Consider the following 27,061-nt stretch of genomic DNA (forward strand, 5'->3'; position numbering starts at 1 on the left):
GTGATACACCATGGCCTATCAGAAGAATTAAACTGAAGAAATGGGAAGCTCTCTTACCTGTAATTGATTGACTGGCCAAGAGGAGTCAAGTGCTGGCAAATTGGAGGTGTAATTTCTATTTAATTATTGTATTAAAAAATTTACATGATATACCTGTTTAACATGCAAAGGAGCAAACTCAAAGCTAATAAGGAAAAACTGTAAGAGAGGACATGGACAAAATGTAGTAGCAGCCTTTGTTTCTTTAAGCGCGCTGTGCTACAGACCACGCTGGCTGTTGCGCCTGGGTGTCACCTGGCAAACTGGCACTGCCCAGCTCTAAGACCCTGCCAAGATGCAAAACTGCATTGCACAAGTGCATGAATACCATAAAAAAAAAGGTCTCTGTTAAAACCAAAGTGGTGTACTTGCTTTTCATGCTGTGCATGAGGTTTCTATCAACCCAGTTGAAGTTCAGTTGAAATGAACGCAAGAAAAGCCCAGAGACACCATTCTGGAGTTCAAACATGGACACAAATGACTGGGTGAAATAGGAAGAGTTTTGCAAGCCTTCAGTTAAACACCTTTTAAAATGAGCTTCAAAGAAAATAGTGAAACTTCTGTGTTTCAACAATGGGTTACAACCAAGGGTATAAAACATGGAACAACTCTGTGGAAGTCAGTATAGTTCCCTAGTGTATGACAGCGAGAGGCCCATGAGTCATTGGTGTCTGAGAAGAACACACCATTGCCATGAGGAAATACAAATAACCCCCCATGCTTTTTTTCTGGGGCAACAAATTTATCATGCTAAAGAAACCCATTTCCTTTAGATTAACAGCATATCCCTAATTTCAAACTATTCCATTTCAAAACAGCTAGTCAGCACAACAGTGTTGGGAAGGGGCAACAGAGAGGGTCTTAAAGATCCTTTGATCTACAAACCTAATAAACCACAGTCTTTCTGTAACTGCCCTAACCCAATCCAGAGCACTGAAGCCAGGAAAAGACGAGGTCTGGCTTCTGAAGCCTGCTGTACCCTGGCCCCAGTGTAAGTCAGGAAGTGGGAGGCAGACGCCAGCATCAGTAACAGAGTTTTGTTTTGTGGCACTTGGCACCAAAAACCAAACAAGAGCTACAGCTTTACCTGCAATCTGTATTTAAAAGCACAGAGCTTCCAAGGGCTAGTCAAATTAGCCTTTGAATGCTTCCTGCTTTGTCAACACAAGTTTAAAATTAAAACACAAATTAAACCACTTTCAATCCCTGGAGGAAAGGTTAGTTGGATTTAAGATGCATTTAGGGTTTCATATAGGAAAAAACCCCACAGGTACATGCTCAGACAATAACAACATGCAGCCAGAGAGGCAGACAGATACAAAACACACTCACTCCCACACCCTGGATAAATGCATCAAACTGACCAGCAATCCGAAGCACAGCCAGCAGCCATGACCCTGCACATGGAGTGAGCCAAGAGGGTGACTTATTGCAAATATTCACACAGGTGATTTCTCCAAATGAGAACATTCATTGCCACAAGGAAGGCAGCACAGGTAAAAGACAGACAGCTTACCCCTCTGAGCTGCTGGACTCCACCAAATATCCTCATCACTCCATCAATCTCCTGCTCCAGCCTCCTGGCCCAGTACTGCATACTGCAAGAGACAGAGACAGGGAGAAAGAAAGGGAGAGAAAGAAAGAGAGAAAGAGTCAGAGCCCTGACACTTAGCAGATAAGCAAGGTGATTGAAGGGAGAGGGAGGAATCGTTGCCCTCAGCCGAGTTAACTGCTCTTTCTGCAGCACTGGTTGCAGGCAGAATACCAAGAGCATGTGGCTTGGAAAACCAGGGCTAGGGTAAGATAAAAACTTCAACATCTCAAAATTTAGGCAGAAGAGACCACAGAGAGGAAAGGGGGGGAAAGTACAACATAAACTGCAAGATGCTGGATTGTTTTTCTCCTTACATAAACAGCTGCGATAGGTAATTATTTAAGCCAAGAGTGAGTAACAAGGCTGAAGTGCCATGGGCTACGGAAAGCAGCTCACTGCTGCTCTGTGAGGGCTCTGTGGCTGAGAGCAAACCCAGAGCCATGGCAGGACAGTGTCTGTCCCACTGCAGCAATGGATTGTCACTGCAGCACAGCAGACCTGGCCCAGAGCCCGGAGTCAAGCATGGTGCATTGAGTGCCCAAGGGCTCAGCTGATTTTCACCTTTACCTAATGCCCAGCCTGAGCTGGGTACCAATTCTGCCAGGTCCATTGGGGGTAAAGCTGCCTTCTAGGGGAAAAAAAAAAGGGCCAGGAGGTGCCACATGGCACCTGCTTCATCCTGATCCCTGAGCATCAAGGGAGCTGGCTGCCAATCCTTCCAACAGGCACAACACCCTCCAATAGATTCAGCCACGCAGATTTCCGCTCAGGGCAATAACACCAAGTTAAAAACAACAACAAAGGCCCCTCTGCTAACTCCACAGAACATGATAGCTCTCCTTCTTTTAATGAGATTTCCTGACTCCAGCTGCTGGTCACGCAAATGTCAAATTTCCCATCTGACCTGGAAAATCAACACTCGATTGCCTCTGCACCACTGGGCACAGCCATCAGTGCTCTTGTCACAGCCACATCCATCTCCCAACACTACGCCTGAGAAAGAAGGGAAGGAGCACAAGGAGGAGAAGGCGAGGCCAACAGCATGGTAAAGTGATGGTGGGGGGGAGCAGACCAGCTTGGGGATTCTGCCCTTTGGTTAGGTTCACCAGATGATTTCATTCTTCATGCAAAGAGACATTCCCCAGGCAGCCCACACACGCTCTCCCACCACCCACAAGGCTACAGAAGAGGCTCTCCCAGTGATCACAGAGCAAAGAAACCCAACTTAGAACAAAGGCCACAGAGGACCCTGAATTATACAGCAGAGCCCAAAAGCTGACCAGAAATACCCAAGCAGAAGGATGCCTGAGATGATATGGGCAGAACAGAGCTGAAGCATTGCTGGGGAGGGGGAGGATGAGTGGAGACAGAGGGAAGGGCTGGCAGACAGACGTGTTACTCAGGCAAAATCCATGCCAGTTAATAGCATACAAGGCAGTGCATGGAAACAAGATTTAATTGCACGCATCAAATCTGCCCAGTTTCCCACTGCAACTGATGTTATTTCCCACATTTCTGCAGAGGCAACATTGTCTCTTCTCCCCGGGAGCCTGTCTGGGGAGGAAAGGAGATGGGTGAAGACATCTGCAAACCCACCCTTCTGCCAAAGAAGGGAAAGCAAAGCCTGCAGTGGGGCTGCCATTGTAAAGATGACAGGTCACAGAGCTGAAGGGAGCTTGGGTTGTTTGGGTTTGTTTGGGGTTTTTTTACCCTTTCCTTCTTCAGTCAAACACTTGTTATCAAAGATATATTCGGGTTGTCCATATATCTTCTGAAGCATTTGCCACCAACAATTATTTCATGTTATACAGGTGATTCATTTTAAAATATGCCATGAAACACCAGAACTGAATTTATTTATTTTTCCCCTCCTCCAGTTGGTCCAGAGAACTAGGGGGAGAAAAAAAAAATATCAGTTATATGCTCATACTCAGCCACAGGTCCAAGAAACCCTGCTGAGGGCTTCCAGAGCTGACACCTTTCCTTAACTTCCAGTTCTGTGCAAGATCTTCCACTTCAGTGACACCTGCCTGTGTCAGTTCCCTCCAGGAACACCTACCCCACCACAAGGGAAAATTACTGTCCATCTTGAGCCATATACATCAACATTAACAACTGCTCATATCCACATAAATGTCACATATGGCCAAGCCTTCAGAGAGGATTAGATACAGAGGAAGAGAGAGGCGTCGGCATCGCCCTGTTGCTGTATGCAACAGACACTGAAAGCTCAGTTGGGCTGGGATTTTAAATTAATTTAAATGTAGTCAGCAGATTTGTTTAAACATTTCTTTTTAAAAAAAAAAAAAACCTCCACACTTATTCCACCCCCTGCCTCCTCCCCAAGAAGTACTACTATTTTAGGGGGGGGAAAAAAAAACCCACACTGGATTTTTCATTCATGAGAAAAACGCAGTTCCCTCTAACTGTGCAGCTTTCGGCACCTGGCTCTCAACCACTGTGACCGTTTGACACTGTGCCTGTAAGGACAAACAGTGCTGAGACACACTGGCTAAATGTTTTCGGTACTAGAACCAAAACATTCTGATATTCTAAACGAATTTCATTGGGGGATGGACAAAATTGTGTAGCAGTTGGAATTTTTCTTTCCTCAGTTGAGTTCTGTTTGGGAGTTGGGGGAGTTGGAGTTTCAGCCTGTTCTCCCTGCCTGCTTCTTCTGCAAACTGCTGGAGTTGGCCTTCAGATAAGCAAAAAACTAATCCTGCATGGGCATTTGAAGCTTACTAACAACTCTTTTCCTTAGTAACTTGCCTTTCTCTCTCTCTAACCCCTTTTTGGGGAAAAAGGGAGGTAGGGGGGGAGAGAGAGGGTTACAGGGAGGGGATCCCTCCTCGGGGAGGGATTTTTGTTGTGTTATTTCTCTTTGCTGTGTATTTCTGTGTATATATTGTAAATACCTGTATATATTGTGTTATATATAACCTGCTTTCCATATATGCTTGCAAATACATAGCTTGCTCTTTCGACTGGGCTAGTTTGTGGTTTCTTACTCTGTGGAGGAGGGAGAGCTAAGCCCTCTCTCAACCTACCACAACCTTACAGACCAGCAGTTTCCCAAAAAGTCCAGCTGAGCCTTGTAGTACAAGCTTTAGATACCACTACTGGGAAAAAAAAAAAAGGAGTGTATTACACTATCAAAAAACCAGGAGGGGATTTCTGCATAGCTGACACCACGTTTTTAGATTCAAACAACATAACAGCAGAAGCAGCTTTGTGCGTGCGTGTGTGTGTTTATTATGGCTGTACAAGAGCATTTGCCACTGATAGGAAAAAACTGTTTACACAACTAGCACATCCCTTACCCATACCACAGCACTGGCAAAAAGCCCTCGTGTATATCTGACCCCATTACTTTGTCCCCCTAGTCCTGGTAACGTCCAGGACCTGAAGTCTTCTGCATCCCAGAATTTGGAGGTTTCCTCACAGCTGCTCTATGCTGTGTTGAAAGTGACCATTAAATTTTAAAATATATATAAACCCCATTATTATTCTGTCTCAGCTGGCTTTTTGCCTTGTTTCTCTTCCATGGCCAATGCACTTAAAGTTTTATGTTCAGAGCACCACAGGAAGGATGAAGAGGGTAAAGAAACCAGTAGCCTGAACATGGGGATGTCTAAAGTGTGTCTCCTGTGGAAGCTGTAAGCAGTAAAAGACGATAGACATTGCATTCCTGGCCCATTACTGCATGCCTCAGGTGGCATTACAGGGCTTAAGAAGCAACAACCCCTACTGCCCCCCTTCTTCCCCCCTTCTGCTCTTGTGAAGTGGCATTGACAAATAAAGCATAAAGGAAACATAGAATACATAGAATAAACCAGGTTGGAAGAGACCTTCAAGATCATCGCGTCCAACCCATCAGCCAATCCAACACCACCTAAACAACTAACCCATGGCACCAAGCACCCCATCAAGTCTTCTCCTGAAAACCTCCAGTGATGGCGACTCCACCACCTCCCCAGGCAGCCCATTCCAATGGGCAATCACTCTCTCTGTATAGAACTTTTTCCTAACATCTAGCCTGAACCTCCCCTGGCACAGCCTGAGACTGTGTCCTCGTGTCCTGGTACTGGCCGCCTGGGAGAAGAGACCAATATCCATCTGTCTACAACCTCCCTTCAGGTAGTTGTAGAGAGCAATAAGGTCACCCCTGAGTCTCCTCTTCTCCAGGCTAAGCAACCCCAGCTCCCTCAGCCTGATGCATCGACTGGGAAGCCACTAGCACAGATGTAGCACTGCCCACAGAAAGCCACCGGCCTCCCTTCATGAGCTACCTATCACTTCAGTGTGCTCTGTAGTCAATTAACATGGGCCAGGAGAAAACCTTTCAGCTCAAGAATTTAACTCAGTAGCTCTGTGCTTACAGGAACCATATGCAAGGGGCCTGGTGGCCCTGCCATCCCCATGCCCTCTTTAGCAGTAACATGCACAGCACACCCCAGTGATGCCCATCATCTCAGCCAGCTCTGCCTTTCCTGGGGAGTCTCCATAGGACTTTTCTAGCCTAACAATACAGCTATCATGTGCACGAGCATGATCACAACCATTCAGGATATACATTAAAAAAAATCTCTTGCACTGAAAGAAATGGTTTTGTTCCCTTCCTCTATATAATCTACAGCCTCCCTTTGCAACATTGAACAAGGGACATGAGTGATTTTTGAATACACAACACTGCCTCTCCAAAGACAACTACAAAAATGCTAATTGATTTCTGGATTTGCATATTTGATTCTTCTTAAAGATGAGATAAAATAGGCTTTAAAAAAGCAGCAGAGCTTCAAAAATATTTACTGTGACAAGCAGCACATCAGGAGATAAATCACTGCTGCTGCAGTCAGGGCCAGGAAGCAAAGTGCTCTGCCCGTCCTGCTCCTGGTCACCGGGCACCTCTGCCCTGCCACCGGTCACAACAATCCTTATTTAGGGGTGGGGCATGTTCCATGCTTTAGATGACCCAAGCAGTTGCAGAGACTCCTGTTCATGTTCACATAGATTTGTGAGGCTGTGCCACTGTTCCAGCTGTGTGGCTTCAGAAGAAAATGACAATTGCCTGGAATTCAGGAGACAGTCTGTCCTTGGCCCACGTCCTCCTACACTTGTGCACACAACAGATGGCAGCCTGGAGTCCTGGTCTTCTGTGCAGAAGCTGAAGACATTCACAGAGAAGCCACCAATGCAAGTCATGCACTAACTGCCTCTGGCCAACATCACAAGGACATACCACTGCAGCACAGCCCAGGGTCTCTCTGGCCCTTGGTGGCACAGAGTACATGCGACAGATGCTTCATGGGCTGCAGTCACACCTCTTCATGGCTACCCTAAGGCAGGTAAGCCAGTTATACAAAGTACTAACAAATACCAGTCTCATTATAAGCAACCTCTCCAAAGCACAGGGTAAGAAAAAGTAAGAAAAAAAATAGTTTTCTGCTTGAAGACACTTTTAAAAGCAACCTTAAGAGAGTGCTTGTTTGGCTGTGAGCAAGAGAGCACGTTAAAGAACAATAGGAGCCTCTGTGCTTTTCTCTTGCTGTCTTTCCTGGCCCAAATGGTAAGAGAAAGATTCAAACAAACATGAAAGGACAAGAGGAAAAACTACTTGCTGAGCAAATATGCTGCCCAAAAGCTTATTGGGTTCTGCACAGAGGGTGTTCTGTACAAGTGTCTACACTTCATGCAGCATGTTCAGCCAAGAATGCTTCACTCCGATTCATACGCTTTGGTTCAGTGCCTAAATATTGCTATTTAATAAGGTTATTAATTACTGTGTTGTCTAATTTTTGCTGTGCAGGAACTTCCTCTAATTGGCTTACTCCTTTGAGATGCTTAACCCTTTAACCGCACCAGCACGTGTCAGCACACACACGTGTGTGCGTCCATGCTCACGTCCTGTCCATTTGCTTAATTTCTTACACCCCTAGGCTGTAAGCTTCCATGTGAGCCAGTATTTACCCATCAAGTAAAAACAAGTTACTTTTTTTTTCCACCCCCTGATGATATGACTTCCAGAGAGCACCTATTTCCTTCAAAAGAGCCAAATCACTTATTGACTGTGATTCCAGACATTATCAAGCCTCCCACATTGTCACTCCTTTTTAATTTAAACCATGTGCACAGGTGTTTATATAAAGGAGGGGTGGGAAGAATTCACCTGCTGGACTAGTCTTTTCTTAATATTTGTCAAGACATTATTCACCTCTACCACCTGGTCTCCCCTATAATAAGAAAGCATCTCTGACATTATTATAGGAGAGAAGGAAGGGACAAATGGATGTTATTAACACTATATCCCAACAAACATGAAGGGGAAAGGTAGTGGGATAGTGTGCTCTGTATTCAGCTCAATCATCAAATTACCTTGCTGTCCTTGATTCAATCACTAACTTTCTGTGCCTGTTTGTCTGCCCTGTCTTATGACTGCTTCATCTTCACCCTTTTTTTTTGCAGAAGAGTATGGCTCGTAAAAGAAAGAAAAAGCAAGTGCCAAACCTTCTACCAGATCCATCCTCATCCCAGTTTGATGTCCCAACATGCATCACTGTACAATAAAAAGGGCAACTGGGGAGTTCTCAAGTTGCAGGATAGAGAGAGCTGGGGAGAAGTGAGGGGAAGATAGTCTGGTGATTACACAGGAAATGTGTGTTTCACTCACAGTTCTTGAGGACTAATATTCTTGTAGGTACCTGTAGGAGAACCAATTGTAACCACCACCTTGCCACCACCATTATTTAGGGCAATAGGAGAATTGCTCCTTAAATATGATTTCTCTATTGGTAAACAGAAGCATTAATCATGTAAGGTCTAACTCTACCTAGAAATAGAACAAGTATTAGGTGTTCAGTCACACATGTGGGATGGTAAGGGCTTCAGCAACTCCTCTTCCACCATTAGTTGCACTGCAACACCTAAACACCTGAACCCTCTGCATGAAGTATTGCCTAACCTATTCCTTAAATTCTCCACTAAAGGTGAACCCAAAATCCTCACTGTGCCTTTTCACAGTTCCATTTTTCATCATGTGGTGAAAGAGCTCCCTTCTTATCCATGCTAAATCTCACCTCCCTCTTCTCACTTATCCCACCTACAGCAGACAGTGAAAACATCTCTAGCTCCCAGGAACTGGAAGTTCATTATTCTATTCCATCTTTGCCCTTCAATTCTTTATTGTTCTACTCCAAAGTGTTTTTTCCTGCCTTTTCCTCTTTATACTGTTTTCTAAACATTTTACCCTTTTTGTTGCTCTTCTCTGGATTATCTAAAGCTTGCCTCCATCACACCAAAAATTAAGATTGGGTACAGAAGTCAAACCCAGTGGTGTATGAGGAGGAAAACATCACCTCCCCAGTCTTGTCCAAGAAACTACTGTGCACTGCAGAATAAATGTGCCCTTCTGCTATGACAGCACTTCATTGATTCACTATTTGCAATCCACAATAATTCTCAAGATCTTTTCTGCCACACTGCTGCCCAGACAGATTTTCTTCATTCTGTATTTGTACATTTGATTTCTCCCTCTTCAGCACAGCACTTTCTACTGTTGTCACTGAACTTTGCTTTGCTGATACCTGGCTGTGGTGGACTGAAATTTCCCCCCCAATGTTAAGTTTTCCAGACCATTCAGTCAGAAGCAAACAAAAGCTGTATTTACAAGCAAAACTACAATCTGCAACGAATATGTACAAAATATGCAGTAGTTACAATATTTACAATAAATAAACAGCACAAAACCCCCCCTGGTCAAAGACCAGGGGAAGCTACTAGCTTCTCCCTCTCTGCCTCCCCCTTACCTCTCTGTACAAAAGGAGAAGAGAAAGGAGTAGAGAGGTTAATACCAGTCACAACAAAAGCAATGCAGCCAAGGTCAAGCAGAAGCATGTTAGTATCTCCCAGCCTGAGCAAGTGAGAAGAGAGAGAAATTGTTTTGCTGCAACTAGCTGTAATCCCTTATCTCTTCCAATGGGACTGTTTAGAATGATCCTTCTTTTCCTTTTTACACCCAATAGTGATTTGTTTACATTTTACTACTTTTCTACTCAAGATCTAAGAAAAAATTTAAAGACACAGCCTAAAACTACCACACCAGCTCATTGTTCAATTTTTCTAGATCATTTGGAATTCTGCTAATGCCTTGCAAGGCACAGCCATCCCCTCCTAGCTCAGTGTCACCTGCAAATTTTATAAGCATATTTCCCATTCCATTGTTTAAGTTATTAATGAAAGAACTCAACAGAAGTAGGTCCAGGGCAGATCCCTGCAGGACCCCACTTGAAATGCCCTCCCAGTACAGTAACTATTCTTTGAGAGCTCCATGTCCAGTCAAAACATCTTGAATTTCAAACTTTACAAAAAGCTGATCCGGAGTATTTGATATGCAAAGGAGATGGAGGCTAAAGGACAATTCAGTGAATAATTTAAAGCCTAAGACTAGGTCTGAAGAAAATGGTAATCTCTTGGTGGATGATTTGCCAACAGAAAGAGGAAGGAGTAGTCACTGACTGCATTAGCTGGTACACTGGCCCAGCAGTGCTGTGAAAGGCCCCCACACAAGCCCTGCATTCTCTGATCAAACATGTGCATGTGCCTCCCATTGATACAGCAATGAAAAGAACAAATGGCAAAACAACCACAGCAAATATCTTCTGCAGACTGTAGAGCAGAGGAGAGCACTTTCCCAGAAGGTACTTCCTGCCAAGAACCCCATCACTGAGCTCCTCACATCCTTACCAGCCTGGTGCTCACCTTCAGGCCATCGCTCAAGGATGCAGCCATCCTGTGATGGATACTTGGACTTTAAGAGTGTTATTTGCCAGGACCTCAATATAAAGATCCCCAAACACACTGAAAATGTGCAAGAATTAAGCCTCCGAGTCGTAGGGGTTAAATCTGATCTCAGCACATTGCCACCAACTCACAGTTCTGTAAGCAGAAGCAGAATCAGGCACCTCAAGGCTAGTTTGCTATTTTCAAATGGGAAACAGAGTTAAGTCCAGCAAGAAGTCCACTGCCACATGGGGAGTCTAATCAAGCCACTTACCAACTGTTTAAGCAAAACTGATTTTGGTTGCCTTACAACAGGAATAATTTAGCTCTTGAGTTTATGTCTGGAGACACAGACTGACTGTTTCTGATGCTATAGGGATGGTCCCACAAGTGGGAACTTTAACCTCTTGTGTGATGGTAGCAAGGGCACCAGCATACAACTCCAGGACCGTAACACAAGGAGAAAAAGCCAAAGGCAATGGCTGCCATTACTGGAGCGGTACTGGTTGATACCAGCAACATGCTACCTAAAGCAACTGCTTTGTTCAGAGCCAAAGCTAGCCCCATGCCTTAGTCTCCCTACTTTTTTTGAAGGTGATGCTCTTATTTTTCATCTTGAAACTAAAATTCTATGGCACACTTGCTGATGCACATAAGGAATGAGAGAAGCTTGTGGATTCCATCAGGTTTGCACTCTTGTCACACAGAATAAGAGCTGGGCCCCTGATCTCACAGCCTGTCACAAATCTGGACTTGAAACACAATGAATTAATAAATAAGTGAATAGGTGTCAGTTTTATGAGGCACACTACCTGCATAAATTCCACCCAGTGCAATCACTTGTCATTTTCAGCACCCCTTGAGACCCTCAATGGCTGATAACTTGTGCACGTCACTTTGCAACCCATTATACAGATGAAGTTTTATGATAAAACCTTCCTCCTCGCTGGCTCCTTCTGTTTTACAGATGCAATCTGAGCGAAGGCTGAGGAGATCCCATCCCCCATAGCAAAGATAAGGTTACAGAGGGTAGGTCTTAGTAAGGATTTTGCAAGCTGCATGAATTATTGAAGTCCTTTATGATATAATGACAGACATATCAGGTTATTTGTTTATTCTGTGTATAATTCATGACTCTCTTGGGAGCTAGACATAAGTAGGATAGCTTGTTGCATCCTCTTGTTCATTCCAGTAAATCCTCATCACCAGATGGAAGGCTGAACCACCCTAGATGACAAAATAGCCACACCTTGCAGGTCTGCACATTTGGTTGGAGATGGAAGGGCTCTTTTCAGAGCCTAGAGAAACAGTGAAGCTGTCACTTGAGCACATCCGGTGTGATGGCTAGAAGACAATAGCCCAGGTAGTATTTTTGCATTGTGCCACCAGAACACTGCCATCTAAAGCATAAGCAAACTGCTCTGTGATTAGATACTATGAGTTGCTCATTGATGAGCAACACCAAGACTATGTAAACTGGTGGAGATCCTTGAGACCTCCTGACTAAGCAAATGGTAAGGTACCTGACAGAGCAAAACAATTTCCCTTGCTTGAGTCATTTGTGTAAAGAGTCTGGTCAAGATGTGGGTCAAAGCATGATAAAGGATTGCCATGTCCTGATGGCAGGAAAGGAGTTTTGAATACATACAGTGTGGTTGCCTCTCCTTTGTCTAATGTGCTGTTTAAAGGGTGAGGGAGAGACATTATGCTGCCACGTCAACCAGGAACAAAGAAGTAACTAGAGCCGCTAACAAGAGCGAGCTTCCCAACAGGCTCTTGTTCACACAAGGTACTCCACCCAACAATGCTCCTATCGCCAGGAAGAGTCATGCTGCTATGGAGAGTTGCAGCAAAGCACAAGCATGGCCAGGCTGAACACAGCACACTGGGGAACTCTTACCAGCCACAGGGTACCAGAGGACTCATTCAGCATCCACCCTTCCCACTGCAGATTTCAGCTGACCCCAGACAGGTTAGGCACACAATGCTTTCTCTAATCACTAGAACACAAGCCATGTCATGGAGTCTGAGACAGGACTACTCACTAGCCAGATCTCTACTGTATTTGTGTCTGCAACTTCTCTCCTTACCAAGAAAAGAAATCATTAACCTCTGCCACAAAGACCTCCTGCTACATGAGCTATTTTGGGGCATCCATTGCCATCATTCTTCAGCCTCTAACCATGCTAATCCAAGTCCCCTAGGGTTTTTGGAGTAGCCTCTCACAGCATCATATGCAACACTCCCCAGGGGCTTTGGGGCTGCCACTGTCACTAGATGTCTATCTAGTTAAATCCCCTCATCTTAAACAACACCTCTACCCACCATCCCCCTACCTGAAAGATGCCTGGCTACTAAGAGAGCTTTGTAATCATCGTTATTATAAAGCACTTAGTGATGCTCACTCATTGCATTTCTCACCAGCCAAACATCCAGAACCCTGTTATTTCATATGAAGTTGCCTTCATTCGCAGCAGCTCTTCATTGTATTAGTCCCTTTCAGCAATGAAAAAAAAGGGGTGGGGGTGGAGAGCAGTGAGGGGAAAAAAAGTTTACTGCATTTTATGCCATTACCTCACTACTGTGTGATACACATCTAAAAGCTGTCTGCAAGACCTCACCTGTTGAAAGGAGGCATCCAGACATGCTCAGAGGCAGCAGAAGCATGAAGCCCAGTTAGGTTTTGTCCCAGTGCTTCCACACCACTCCAAGCACTAAGCAACAGGAATGAAAACATCAGCTTTCACAGATCACCTCCTCCCTCTTCTCCCCAGCCAGCCGGGACAAACACAGGGGAAATGCACATGCATACAGCCTTTCTTCTGAAAAGGACACAAACCTGTCGAAATGGCTACACTGGAAACACTCAGAAGGCACCACAAGCTTTGCTCCTCATCTCCAGCCATCTTTTCACTCTGGAAAGGATGCGCCTCCTGTCCTGGAGAGCTGGGGGAAGGAGGATGCTGTGCTGGAGCACCCTGGGAGTTTCCTCTGCTGCAGGAAAGCACCACTCTTCAACAAGCTGTACTTGCTTTCAAAAGAAAAGGGTCACTAGGAAGCTCTGCTGGAGCCTAAGCACAGATGTGTCCCTCTCCTCACCAGGTGCCTTAAGCTAATAAGACAACAATGCACCCACAACCTTGCTTCACAATGATCATAGTTACCACTGCAAGATTAAAGCACAAGTAGTGCAACAGTCCATCAAATATCATCTTGAAGGGACCCATCAACATTAAGCTGTCAAGTCCTCCTAATATGGCTGACAAAAATATTTTCTGGTTGTTTTTTTTCAGGAGGGGAGAGAATGGAGGTAGAAAGGTGAAGCAGTAGTCTGGAATTCAGACAGGCTTTGGGGAACAGAGTCAGAGCTGCAGCTCAACCTCCTGACACTAAATTTGATGTTTGCTCTTGGAAGGTAGCACTCGAACAGCAAAGCAGGAAACTCACACACCTATGGATACCCCAGAGCAGGTCTCCTCCCAGCACTCACACACAATATGTTCACATCTGACTGAAATCTAAGATTACAAGATAATGTTCTCTCCTGCTTTTCTAAGTAAGTATCGACATTAAAACCAAAAACATCTCAGACACAAAACCCCAATGAATATAATGCCTCAGATTCTTTTCTGTAAGAGAGAAAAATTCCAGTCTCTAATGTGGTCCTCTCAATGGGGCCCGTGACATCACCAGCCCCTTTCTATTTAGAATAATGACTTCTTCCACATGCCAAGAGATTTGAAATTACCTGTGAAATATATTTCCCTAGGCACAGGCTCAAGGAGCATGTAAATTACCCAGCTTAATGGCCTCTAGAATTTCCCTCTGAGACACACACAGGGAGTAGGAAATGTTCAGATGGTATCTCAGGTAACATCTGAGGGGAATAAACATCTGAGGGGATGGTCAGGAGCTACTGCCCTACAGCTTCTCCAGTAACCAGTCCCACTGGTGAGTGCTTGCCATGAGAAGGCAACAAGCACAAGAAAGCCAATTCTACTTTGAGTGCATCATCAGCAGAAAAATGCAATTTTAAAGAGAGCATTTCTTGGGAAAGGTGCCTGACTATAATTTACAAAGCCCAGGCAGCCAACACAGGGCTTATGCAGCAGAGGGCACCCATTTAATCTGTAAAAGCCCAGTACTGAGTGCACTAAGCACTGGGCAGCAAGCCCTCTCCCCTCTGCCTAACTGTAGAGAGAACATCACTGCCCAAGCTTTACTGTTCAGGTATTTGCCAGAGGATAGTGTCCTTCCAAGAAGCTTTTCATCCATGAGGACCGGTCCCACCCTCCCAACAGCAAAGAAAGGGACAGACATTGTCCTTGGAGTCCACATCCTCCTGGCCATGTTTTGGTTCTTGCAGTTGAACCTGATGCCTTCTCAGTATGTAGAAGAAAAAACATTTATCCTGAAATGAAGAGCGTGGATTCATTCAGGGGAAGAGAGGAGAAGGAATTATGCGATCTGGGTTGCGTTTCCTGCTCCACCGCTGACAGATTGGAGTCTCTGAAGCCTTGGTTTCATCAGTGAAATGAGCAATAGGGAAGTACAAGAGCTATTACATAGCATGTGTGAAAAACCATTATGAGGAGCAGGAGATGGAGAACAGGATGAGATGATCATATGGCAGTGGAGGGGGGATGACACAATCCCAAGGGCACCATGAAAGAATTACTTGTCTCCCCAGGGAACAAGCCTGAGGCACACAAGCTTTGTTCCTGATGCTAGCCAAGACTGACAGGTTGGTCACCTTTGAACGCATGGTGGATAGAAAGTAGGCCAAAAGATCAGTTGGGGATAAGAGAACACCTGGAAGACAGGCTTGGCACTGGAAAAATGGGGTGAATTCCTCAGTGCAAATCTCCTCAAAGCAAAGGTATAACACAAGGTCTTTGCTGAGTCTCTTCCAAAGTGTGAATCTGCCCTCATTCTCAACCACAAGCATCTTGCTAACCCACATACTGCCAGAAGCTATGGTATCACAGCAAGATTAACACAGGAGCAATTTTACCAACCATTTCCAAGCTCTCTTCCTTATTCACAAGCATGCCACCAAAAGGCTGAAGTCTTCCAGGACCTCTCACAGCTATCTGTGCTGGAGAAAACTATACAACACTGCCAGCAATGCAAGCACTCCACTATTGTGAAACTATTAGAAGACAAATACTAAACCTGAACATCATAGCAGTAGGGGGGGGTGGGGGGGGGGGGGGGGGGGGGGGGGGGGGGGGGGGAAATGAGAAGAAATGGCATTGTAGTAATGATTGTAGCCAAACCAAATGAGGAAGCAAGGTTAGTTTAACATTAAAAGTTAGACCAACTACTACATACCTGGAAGTGCCCTTGGTTTGGTCACGGGATCTGGACTTTTGTGCAATGACCCTCACAAATTTCACAGTATTTCAGTAAACTGCAGTTCACCCAGTACTGCAAGTTGACCACTCTGGTGCATTCACCACCAATTCCACCCAGACCCTGATGCACCAGGCTCTGCACACAAATCCTTCATCCAACAAAGGGTATACACTTTTAAGTGGTGAAAGTGGAGGTATACACATTACTTGTGGACCCAACATGGACCTCAGGTAATGCAACAGCTGGAGTATCTCACAAGCAGCCCATAGCAGGTCCCTTTTCAGCTTACCACCAGCCTGCAATCACTTTGACCCTCCTCTGTAAGGTACTATTTACTAAGTCTTTCATTTCAGCAGCTGCTTGCTTTTCCCTGGAAGAAACTTCACCTACAAGAATCCTCATGCTATCTTGTGGGATCTAATAAGTAAAATGCCACAAACACAGCAAAATGTAGGTTCAACTAAGAATGAGCATCAGCAATTTTGCAAGTGACCATGAAAACACATTCACAGAATCACTGCAGAGGGAAAAGGTGCTTAAGATGTTGGAGTCTAACTGTCAGTCTGACACCACTACAGCCATTGGAATACCACATCTTTTTTCTGGCAGCTAGTGAATCTACTGATCCACCAGCCAGCTGTGACTCCAGAGAACAGGCCTGAGGTCTGGCAGCCACCTCCCCATATGAAGGCAGCCATGCACTCAGTTGCCAAAGAGTCACCAAATAAGTGGCATTTATTAAGTGGCCCTTATAAAATAAAGAAAGCCACTTTCAGCACACATAATTGAATTCATAAACAGTGCAGACCATCAATGCTTCCAGCACAAGGCACCACTTGGAGTGGTGTCAAGAGAAGAAAGGCAGGAAAAGAAGATTCACACACACCAGCATTGCCACAGGCAATGATCCATACAGCGCACCAGCCTTGGGATGCAGCCTCACCTCCACCTTGGGAATGCTCTCTCTGCTCGAGTAAACATGGCACCAGCAAGGCTGTTAGGATAGGGCTGGAAGAAATGAAAAGGATGCAGGCTAGCTCAGCAGCCACAAGTGAAGAGAGACCTTGTGCCAAAATGAGGCTATCGGGGCCTTTCATTCCTTATGTCCGGACAGGGAACATAGGGGAGCAGGGGGAAGTTGAGGGTATGAGGCTCACCAGTGGAAGAAGCCCCATTTCCTAGCATGCAGTAGGAGGAAGACAGAGCTGGTTACATTTTTCTCTAAAGCCTAGATCAGAACAAATAAACACAGCAAGGAGCAAGTGACACAGAAGGGTTCAATTTAGCCTTAAGATGATGGGTAAAAAGGCGGTATTGATGTCAGAAATGCCAACACAACATTTTTGTTGCCGGGTCAAACAGGCAGGCAGGTGCTAAATGGGGTTATTTAGAAACTGGGACCGAAGCAGGAGCAGATAGTAGATGTGTTAGATGCATTTCTTTTCTCCACCTCACAATAAAACTTGCGTCAGAAGCAACCATGACCACCACTATACTTAAAATTTAAAGGACTAAGGGCTGAATATTGTCCCTGACATAACCCCCCGGCATCGTCGTCACACTGGGGATGAATTTGCCCCAGTATCTTGAAAAAAAAACTCGACATTTCTCAGCTTTTAAACCTAATATAGCTGTAGCAAAGCACAGCATGCAAGACTGACAACAGCAAATTCTTCTGCATCACAACAAACCCAACGTCAGGAAGAATGGCTCAATCAGGAGCAGTCTCCCAGCATGCAGCCAAGGAGGGGCACGAAAGCATCCTTGCCTGTGCACGGAGAGGGTCCCTTTTGGCCTGGTACTGTTTTGGTGTGTGATTTTGGAAGTGCTGTCATTCTATGCACAGCAAAATAATGTCATCAGCTCGGTCACTGACCAGCAATTATGAAGACTTCCCAGCAAGCAAAAAGAGAATAAATAAAAACTAAAAGCTGTGTGAAGACAAAAATATCGATTTTTTTTTTTTTCCCCTAGTCATGTAACTTGCCCTTCTTCCCAGAGCTGGCAGGGGAGGAAGCGAAAGCAGACTGCCCACAAAGCTGCAACACATGCCCAGCTCACTGTCCTGAAACCCTTTTCAGCTTGCAGGTCTTCAATAATTAAATGCTGTTTCTTCCACTCTTTTTTTCCCCTGGTATGCCTGACACACTGCTGCAGAGGGTCTAGTTTTAGCCGGGCAATGGGCATCCCTCCCCCTGCAGGGATCCTGGAAGCACACGAGTCCACACCATACATTCACCCTCCCTCTGATCCAAGGAATGTGACAGTACAGTGAACACTTAGTAGAGACTTCTAATTTCTAAAACTACTTCAGACATGAGGAAATGGTGCTTTGGCTCCTCCTGGGTCTACTGAGTTTGTTATGGAGCAATAAAAAGACATTCAACCACTCACAGCCCAGAATCTGACTCAATCTTCAACACCTGATAAAGCTGAGTATTAGGTGCTTTGCTTGGCTTAAGGCTGTCTCTGTTTTGGTGTCCATGATACAGCTGCCAAAAACCTGACTGTGAAACCCACCACACATTAGAAATGCATACAAGGCACTGCAGTGATGGCCCTCACTCTGTCATACTATAGAGGAAGGGTTCACAGGCCACCAGAAAGATGTATTGGTACATGAAATTTAATAGACATGAGAATTCAAATACAAGAATATCTTTGATTCAACAGGAATTAAATCAGTGAGAGGTTTACACAGTTTTGAAGTGTAAGTGGGAAAACATATTTAAATTCACCTTGTTTCATTTTCTTATGCAGAGAATGAATGTGGGATATGAGATGCTTCAGGACTGAAGAATATTAAGTGCCCAGTGGAGAAGAAACAGAGCCTGAGAGCAAACAAGACATGCAGCTTGTGACAAGAAAAAAGTTTCAGGACCCAGCTCTGTTATGAGCTGAAAGGCATTGGTATTTATAAGGAGAATCACATCCTCATTCGTCACTTCACTGGAGATGGAAACAACACTCTTGCCCAATTCTTTCCACCAATTTAACAGTTTAAGGGGTAACTTTCTATGTGCTTGGAAGGCCAAGAAGCTCAGAAGCCTGAAAGTGTGAGGAAGGCTCCATTTAGCAACAAATCAGGTACACAGTGGCAGCCACGCTGCAACCTGTGCTGTGCCTGCCACATCACTGATTTTAGCTCCAAAATGGTGCTCCAGCAGGGACTGAGGCAGGCTGGCACACTGCTGCCAGGACTCAGCCTCCTGCTGCCCTTGCTCTCCCTGCTGGATAACACTGACTTAACACTCCTGAGGGGGCTGCACATCTTTTAGATTCTCCTGAGCATACCCCTCAGGTCCATAGCCAAGTGCCTGGCACGCTAGCGAGCCTTGCAGCTGCTGAACGCCACACAGGAAAGCCTGGCCAGCTCTGCCTCGATTCTTCATTCAGTGGAACTCAGGTAAGAAAATCTCACTGAAATGAGTGTATACTGCAAAGAAACTACTTCTATAAGTAACATTCCTACAGATGGCCAGTATTTTGGCCATGAGATTTTCACCCTTCTCTGTCCTTGTGTCTGTACTCCCCATCCTTCTCCCCTGCCCTTCCCTGAAGCGTAAGTGGCTTTCTAACACCACATAGATTTTTGCTCCAATGCACAGCATGATCTAACTAATTCGCACTTCATTGCTCCGCACACCTCATCATTTGCACATGAAAACGGCAGCCTTCCTCCGTCCCTCCACTCCCTGCCCATTTCTCCTTCCTCCTCCTCCTCCTCCATCACCCACCTCCTGTACCTTCTCAGCACAGCCCTGCCACAGAAGCTGCAGCAAAGAGGCTCACGTTACAGGACTCCATTGCGTTTACAGAATTTACTAGTATGCTGTGAAGCCTCATAAATAATTCAAGATATACAACCTTTGTCAGGTAAATGAGCGTGCCGTTTGCAATCCATCACTCCGGGTTTTCTATCACAGTGATACACATAATGACTGTAGGCACAGCCCATATTGATTCATGAACTCCTCAAGTGCTAGTGCAGGACAGAGCAGCTAAACAGCTTTGGCACCAGCAGAACCCAAGGAAATCCAAAGTCTGCCTTAAGTGGATTCAAAACAGATGCCTACTGGTGCAAAAGTAGCTCCAGTCTAGTCTAAAGGAAGAGCAGCTCCATTCCCACCCTTTGTGGACAATAAGAATCACAGTCAGGGGGGCAAGAGAATAATTCTTATTAAAAATTTTCTTTCTTGTTGCAAGAACTTCAGGAATTTTTTACACAAATCAGAGCTAAAAATCATACTAAATCCTGCATTTCTGGGATTTAACTCCATGCACTTCAGTGGTGTTAATGCACAAAGGCACTTGGCTCATTAGGGATATGCAAACTCCATTTCTGTTTTGGCAACTGTGCCCAAGGCTTTATCATCATCAGAGCTACTGCACTAAATGGTTTATAGCCCTATTTAGCACCCAATCTGATTGCTATCAGCAATCACTTCCTCTGGAGTTTTCCAGGGGAGGGGTTCTGATCCTAGTTCTCCTGAAAGGCAGCCTCACATAGCCCTGGGAGAAGGTTTGCTTGTACAACAGATCCTGCACTGTCCCCACCAGGCTGAGAAGCAGCTTCCGAGGAGGCAGCAGCAGAGCCTAATCAGAGGCAAGAATAACAACCTTGCACAGTTAATGAGTAGATACAGGAACCATAGACCGTGCAACCTTTTTTGGCCTGATTGCCACTCAGATGCTTGTGTCTCCTGCCCTGCAGCTCTCTCACCCGGCACAAGCTGATTGGCTTAAATACCCTGCTCACTCACACAACAGCGGCCACCAGAAACGTTTTGCTTTACCGCAGATGAATTAATCCTTCAGTCTGAGTAAACACCTTTTATTTCTTGTATTTATGACCAAAAGATAATGGCTGGCACAGAATTGGAAGGGTCACAGGACGATTGTCAAAGTTAGGAAGAAAATCCACACGCATTCTCTGCAAGACCAGATTCGGCCTGAAGAAACCTGTGCCAACGGCTTGTTGATACAAACTGACCCTCCAGTAACAACAGTTAGTACAAGCCCATTCCCCACACAGCCCGGCAATAATAAACTTGAGGGTGAAGGCTAGAACACAGGAACAGCTCTAAAACAACAAAGTACTTCCAACACCCCAGAGAGGAAACAATAATTTTGCTAACAAAATACATTTTGCTTTCAGGAGGCTCCTGGAAAAGTAAATTCAGATGCTCTCCTTTCTTGCTGAGTTACTTCGCTCAAGCATTTTGCTTGCTAATGATTTTTATTTCATCCCACTGGAGGATTTCATTGGCTGGGGAAAAAAAAAGTAAGATAAGATCAACATGGTCTAAATAGTATGGTTCATGCACATGCACAATGTTACAGCATGCACATGCCCCAGCACTTAAGCCCTCAAGAGCCTTCCTGATGGTTTTTGAAGCCAAATGCCAGGAAGCTTGTTCAAGAATGTATTTTCAGGTTTCCATTTAGACCCTGCATAACCACCTTCAGCTTTCAAGGGGCTCTTGCACACTTGTACAACACACACAAAGCTTCTTTACAATGAAGGTTCTGAGCTGTGCCTGTCAAACACCAAGCACAAGCCCACTTCTACCCTCAGGTCTACGTGTGGGAGCCTTGATTTCAGTGGGAACCCACATGCTTGCCCAGGAGAATCCAAGTCAACAATTTTTCAATGTGTACAGCTGAAAACCTCAAGCTCCTCAAGCTGCAATCTTCTGCAGGCAGAGCGCAATGTTGAAGTGACTCAAGGACAGGCAAGAAGCAGTAATGCCCTGCCCTGTGATGCTTGCCCTTTCCCCATGCAAGACCTGAGCAGGAAGCATAGAGGCACAGTAACGAGAATGGAGAAGAACTTCTAAAATGCCAAAGAAATATTGCAAATGGCTTTCAAAACACCTTTGGTCCCTTCCCTGGGCATGTTCTTTTACCTCTGGAGAGTTCAGGGTGCCTCTGCATCCTAAAGTGCACCCACTGATGTACAGCCCACATGAGGCTGCTGCAGGAACACTGGGTGTTTGTGCCTCCACTGGTTAGAAGTTCTCAAGGAGGCTGTTCAACCCTCACAGGGATGGAGCGACGTCAGCTGTCAGTCACTTACTGGGGAAGATTGCATTCCTAGGGAGCTGTCTTTCTGCTCAGCTGAGTGTAGCAGAAGACAAGCAGGGCCATCTCCCCACTTCTCTGCTCTTCTGCTTTGCAAGCATCAAAACCAAAATTGGAAGGTATTTTCTGACTGCACAGCAGGTGAGCAGTAGAACAAGAGAAGCTTCTTCTACATGGCAACCTGCAAACCCTAAAACATCCAGTCCTAATAAAGTTATTTACTTCAAGCCCTGCTAGCCCAGATGTGTCATCACTATCAGCATCATTAACTCATTTGGGGTGAAATGACACAAATACAAATCATAACTTGCTAAAAGGAAGCAATTAATTTGGTAGGGGCAGCCTCAAGCTCACCTTCCAGCAGTGATGGGCACCTATTAGGCCTTACTGATCTCAGCAGGAGCCCTCACTTCCCACTATTCAAGAGGAATGCTGGCAAGAGCTCCAGCTTGCTGCCCAAAACTACTGTCTGCAACTGACAAATGCTAAACCAGGCTGGTGCTTTCCCCTGCAGACAGCCCCTTCTCCTCTGGCTGGCTGGTCCGAGATGCCCTGCAGAGCGGTGAGGAAGCCAAGCCTCACCAGCGTCCGCGCAGCAATTCTGCGCACACCTGCTTCCTCACAAGAAGAAAATGGCTCGCCACCCTCGAGCAGATGGCAATTTTCTTTCAAGTCCAAGTGACAAAAAGCCTTTCTGCAAAGTGAGGAGGGGGTCTGTACAGCTCCCAGGCAGCAGTGGACGCATTCTTCGACACTCGACATGCACAAAATCCCCACTAACGGGAGGCGACAGTGATACAGGTGCAGGACTCCCCTGACTGACCAGACTTTCGATCATCTAATACCAAATGTCTCAAACTCAAGCTGAGGTTGTTGCTGTGCTGCCACAGGAATCCCTCTGCATACAATTTAACAGAGAAATTAACCACAACCAACACCCTTTCTTTCCACAGCCACTAACGCTATACACCCCACAGACACACATTCTTATATGTGACCATTCCTAAAAGGAGCCCTGTTAGTCGGTGGACATCACCTAACGTGCCCACCCCAATGGGCTGGTTCCAATCTGGGATTTTGCTTTTTAAATCTCAATGAAAAATTCCCCTTTGGACAACTGGCTGAGCTGAGCCCTCCTTAGCTCAGCGTAAGATGATTAAAACCATGCTACCCGGGAGGAAAGGGAAACATCAGTGATTTAACAGGGACAGGACCAAGAATCAATACACACAACCACTGATGGCACTTAATACAATTGTAACCATAGTTTTAAACTAAAATAAATGAATTTAAATAAATAAATAAATTTAAAAGAAATTAAATTCTTCATTTGCTTCTTTTCTCCCCCTTAGGCAAAATATTCTAATCATTCGGTCTGCTGCCTGTCAGAATGGAACAGTTCTGGGGCTGCTTAAAAAAAGCTGTCTCATTTTTGAGAGTCCTGTAGTGAAAGATGACTTAAGTGATTTACAGAGAAAACCTCCAAAGACAAACAAGGTTTCTAATCAATGCTCTGAATCATTCACAAGGGTGCATTGTCCAAAGTAGGAGAAAATTGGCTTGTAATGGGAAGAATTTAGCAGCCTGTCTTGGCAGCTCAACTAAGCTTCCGACCAGCAAACCTTCCAGAAAGATTCAGGTTATATCCAGGACCCTTAAAAACTAGGATGCAAACAAGTACTCAGCAGGGATCAGTCAACTAAGGAGGGTTGTCCAAGCCTTGATGCCAGCCTCCATTGCACTCTTTACTCCCATTAAATATTTCCTTCCCAAGAAACACTCGCAGCAGCCCCAAGGCTCACAAGGCATTTCACCCCAGACATTATAGCATTAACCTACTACCCACAAATTGTGCAGCATCATCAAATAACCATTCGTGACTCTTATCTTCTCTGGGTCCATAAAACAGGTCATAAGGGCAATAAAACAAGCAAGAAGATACCAGGTCAGGCTGACATCTTGCACTGCCTTCTGTGCCTCTTCTCCAGGTGTAGCCAGACAGCACTAGTTCCCACCAGAGGCATTTGTAGCCTTTTCAGGACCGTGCCTTAATTTTTTTTCCAAGAAATTACAAATCTTTGCCAGTGGGTTCAGCTTTTACTCATCTTACTTCTTAGTACAGGATCAGGCCCATTCTGCTAAGCCCACAGGTAAGAGAGCAGAGCTCTATCTAGTAAATCCCACTAAATCACCTGGAATAAAACTGCTTTGGCTAAAAAGCTGGCAGAGTTTATTTATTTATTAATACAATACAATACAACAATCAGACTGGGTGAGGGATGGCCAACACATCATTCACATTTCACAAGCCTCTCAAGTATGCTTCTCCTGGTATAGGAACCATCGTAGGAAACTTTCTGCATCTAGAAAGAAAACACAGTTCTGACTCATAAACTGGTACTCAGAAGAGGTTTATTCTATAACATGATTCTACGTCCTGAATTTAAGAAGAAAAACCAATAGCTTACAACCCCTGAAAAGCCGCTGAAATGTCAAAAAACTTCCCACAAACTTGATCTCTGCCTCACCACACACATAATCCCCTTTACTTCTATAGGGATCTCACGGAAGCAAAGATTATTCACGTGAGAGCAAGACTGGATCAGGCTGTAAGGCTGTGGTACTTGGAAGAGAACCGGCACGTTCCCTTTCCTCCGTTCCCCCTGTAGGTAGACATTTCTCAGGGTCTTAATCGGAAGAATTTCTGCATTTACGTGACAGCAAGAAAAAAGAATGCATTGGCTCCCAAAGGTCAAAGATATTTAGAGAGATGGATGCACGACTCAAAAGAATCCAGAAAGAATCTGTTTGAACGGGAGGTGTTTCTGAATAAACAAGGAGAGCAAACAAGCGTGCCTTTGGTGAAGCCAGATATTAACAGGGTAAGCTAGAGCTCTCCCATATAAACAACGCTGGTTCTGGTTCTCCTGCCGATAAGCCTTCTTTTCAGAAGGCCCGACTACATGCCTGTAAAAACCTACTTTGAGATCAAAGACGTTAAAAGGCTTTCAAAAATGCTTCCTGTGACATATATTTAAATGTAATGGATTTTGAGTCTTAAGCAAATCAAAAATGACAAGAAAATTATGACACGAAGCAGCGCACATCCACTGGGGCAGCACAAAGTTAAGGGCAACACTGCTATTATTAATTCCATGTCATTGAAATCTTTCCCCCACCTTGCTAAACACAGACGGTAAGGACACAGTGTCAGCCTTTACTTTGAATCGTCTGGAATTTCTCCCTCCCCCCCCCCCCCCGAGTTTTGTGTCAACAAACCTCAGCATTTCATAACGGAGATGACAGCCTCCTAAAATATATCTCGGCAAGATTTCGCATCACCGTGTGGAAGAGGGACAGGGCTTCAGGTTATCAGGGTATGTGAGAGAGCCAAAGGCGTTAGCAAATATTCCCAAACATTAACTTCCAAAACGCTCGCTTTCTTCCAAAAAATCTATTTATATCCTTCCTGCAGCGACTCTCCAGTCCCCCACGCCCTCACCCAAATGAGCTGCTTTCCGACTTTCAAGAGATAACAGCCAATTTCTGTCGGTCCAGAGGGAGGGAGAGGAAGGAGCCAGCTGGGAGAGCCTGTGGAACTATCCATCTATTATTAGTTTATGCTCAAACTCCGGTGGGTACGGCCGGTGGTGGTACCATATTGTGTGCTTGAAACCGAGAGGGGGGGGAGGGGGGGAATAAAAGTCCTTTTTCGCCTCTCCCCCCTCTCGCCACGTTACCGCTCTGTAGCCGCCCTGCACACCGGCACCCGCCGGGGAAGTTTGTGCTTTCCAGCAACTTTCGGTTCGTTCCTCACCCCGCCGCTCCGGCGGCTGCCAGGAAGCGGGCGGAGACCCCCGCGTCCCACCGCATCCAGCGCGGCTCGGCTCGGCGCAGCACCGGCCGCCGGTACCGGCGGCGCCCGCCGCGGCCCCACCGCTGCCGCTCCCCCGCGCAGCGCCGGCAGGCCCCGGGGCGGCCCCGCGATGCGCCACCGGGCCGGGCCGAGCCGAGCCGAGACGCGGTGGCGGGGGGTCCCGGCCGGGGCGGCGGCACTTACGTGTGCTGCTGGGGGAAGCTGTAGCCGTGGGCGGCGGGGGCGGCGAGGAGCAGCAGCAGGGCCAGGTGGCCGCAGAGGGCCGGGGCGATGGGCGCCGCGCTGCCGGTCGGAGCCGCCATCGCCATGTTTCCATTAACGGCGCGGCGGGGAAGGGGCAGAGGCGGCCCCACGGGGCGGCTCCCCCCGCCGCCACTCGTGCGACGAGCGCGGCAAGTCCTCGGCAGGGGGGCAGCAGCGCCGCGCCGGCTGCGGGCACCGACCGGCGGCTGCTCGCCCGCTACCTCTCTGCGGCGGCCGGCACTAAGCGCCCGCCAACCGCTACTTTCCCTCAAATAGGCGGGCAGGCAGGCGGCCCGGCCCGGCCCAACCCGGCCCTGCCTCCTTCCCACCCGCCTCCCTCCCTTCGGCCCCCAGCGCCGCTTCGGCCCCCGCCACCCCGCCGCCGCCGCGCATGCGCCCCGCTCTGATTTTCTCCCCCCTCCAGCCCGCCAGTCCCGGCGCCTTCGGCCCCGTGCGGGGAGGTACGGGCGGGCACCGGGCTGTGGCAGCCAGCCGGCAGCCCACCGCTATTCTCAACCCTTCACCCACCCACTGTCTGTGCCCCGTCCCCCCGCCGGTGGGGAATACACACAGGCACTTCCCCGGGCACTGCTGCGGCGGCGGGTGTCGGTCTCCCCTCTCCAAACCCCGGTCAAGGAGAGACCTCGCGGACTCCTTCCCATCTTCCCCCCGCGGAGCTGTCACTGCCATCCTGGCCAGGTACCACGTTTTCCCTCGGGGCCACCTTCCGCAGGCACAGAAGCGTATGGTAGTGCCCAGATGTGATAAAGCAACAGCGCTAGTTTCGGGGGTTTAAACACTTTGTGACTTTAGGGAGAGTTCATCAGCACGACCCGAGGGCAAGCGAACAACTCAGGATAACAGAAGTGATAAACGTGGCCCCAAATCACCAGGATTTGTGAGCCAGAGTTTGGAAGGCCTGGATTTTGCAACGCTGTCGTCTGGGTAGCTGCTGTGTCATTACATCTTCTCCAAATCCAAAGTCAAGCTGCTCAGTTTCATTGAAACTGACCTCAGGCCAGTCACCGGGGCTGCTGGTAAGGGCAGATCTAGGAAGGCATCCATCCACACGCTCTCCCATTCCCTCC

The 27,061-nt window shown here is 46.5% G+C and overlaps 1 protein-coding gene across 2 annotated transcripts in view; it reads right to left on the reverse strand.

Annotated features, from left to right (window-relative positions):
* The window catches only part of CACNA2D2 (calcium voltage-gated channel auxiliary subunit alpha2delta 2), a 239,611-nt gene extending 213,368 nt beyond the window's left edge, over positions 1-26,243 (reverse strand). For both annotated transcript variants that reach the window (XM_054167423.1, XM_054167430.1), the window contains exons 1-2: positions 25,914-26,243; positions 1,556-1,637 (exon numbers count right to left, since the gene is read on the reverse strand). In XM_054167423.1, coding sequence (XP_054023398.1) covers positions 1,556-1,637; positions 25,914-26,038 — 207 coding nt within the window. In that variant the 5' untranslated portion in view covers positions 26,039-26,243. The remainder of the gene's footprint in view (positions 1-1,555; positions 1,638-25,913) is intronic.
* Positions 26,244-27,061: the final 818 nt, after the last annotated feature.

This window comes from Dryobates pubescens, chromosome 1 (genome assembly GCF_014839835.1).
Source record: "Dryobates pubescens isolate bDryPub1 chromosome 1, bDryPub1.pri, whole genome shotgun sequence".
Lineage (NCBI taxonomy): Eukaryota > Metazoa > Chordata > Aves > Piciformes > Picidae > Dryobates > Dryobates pubescens.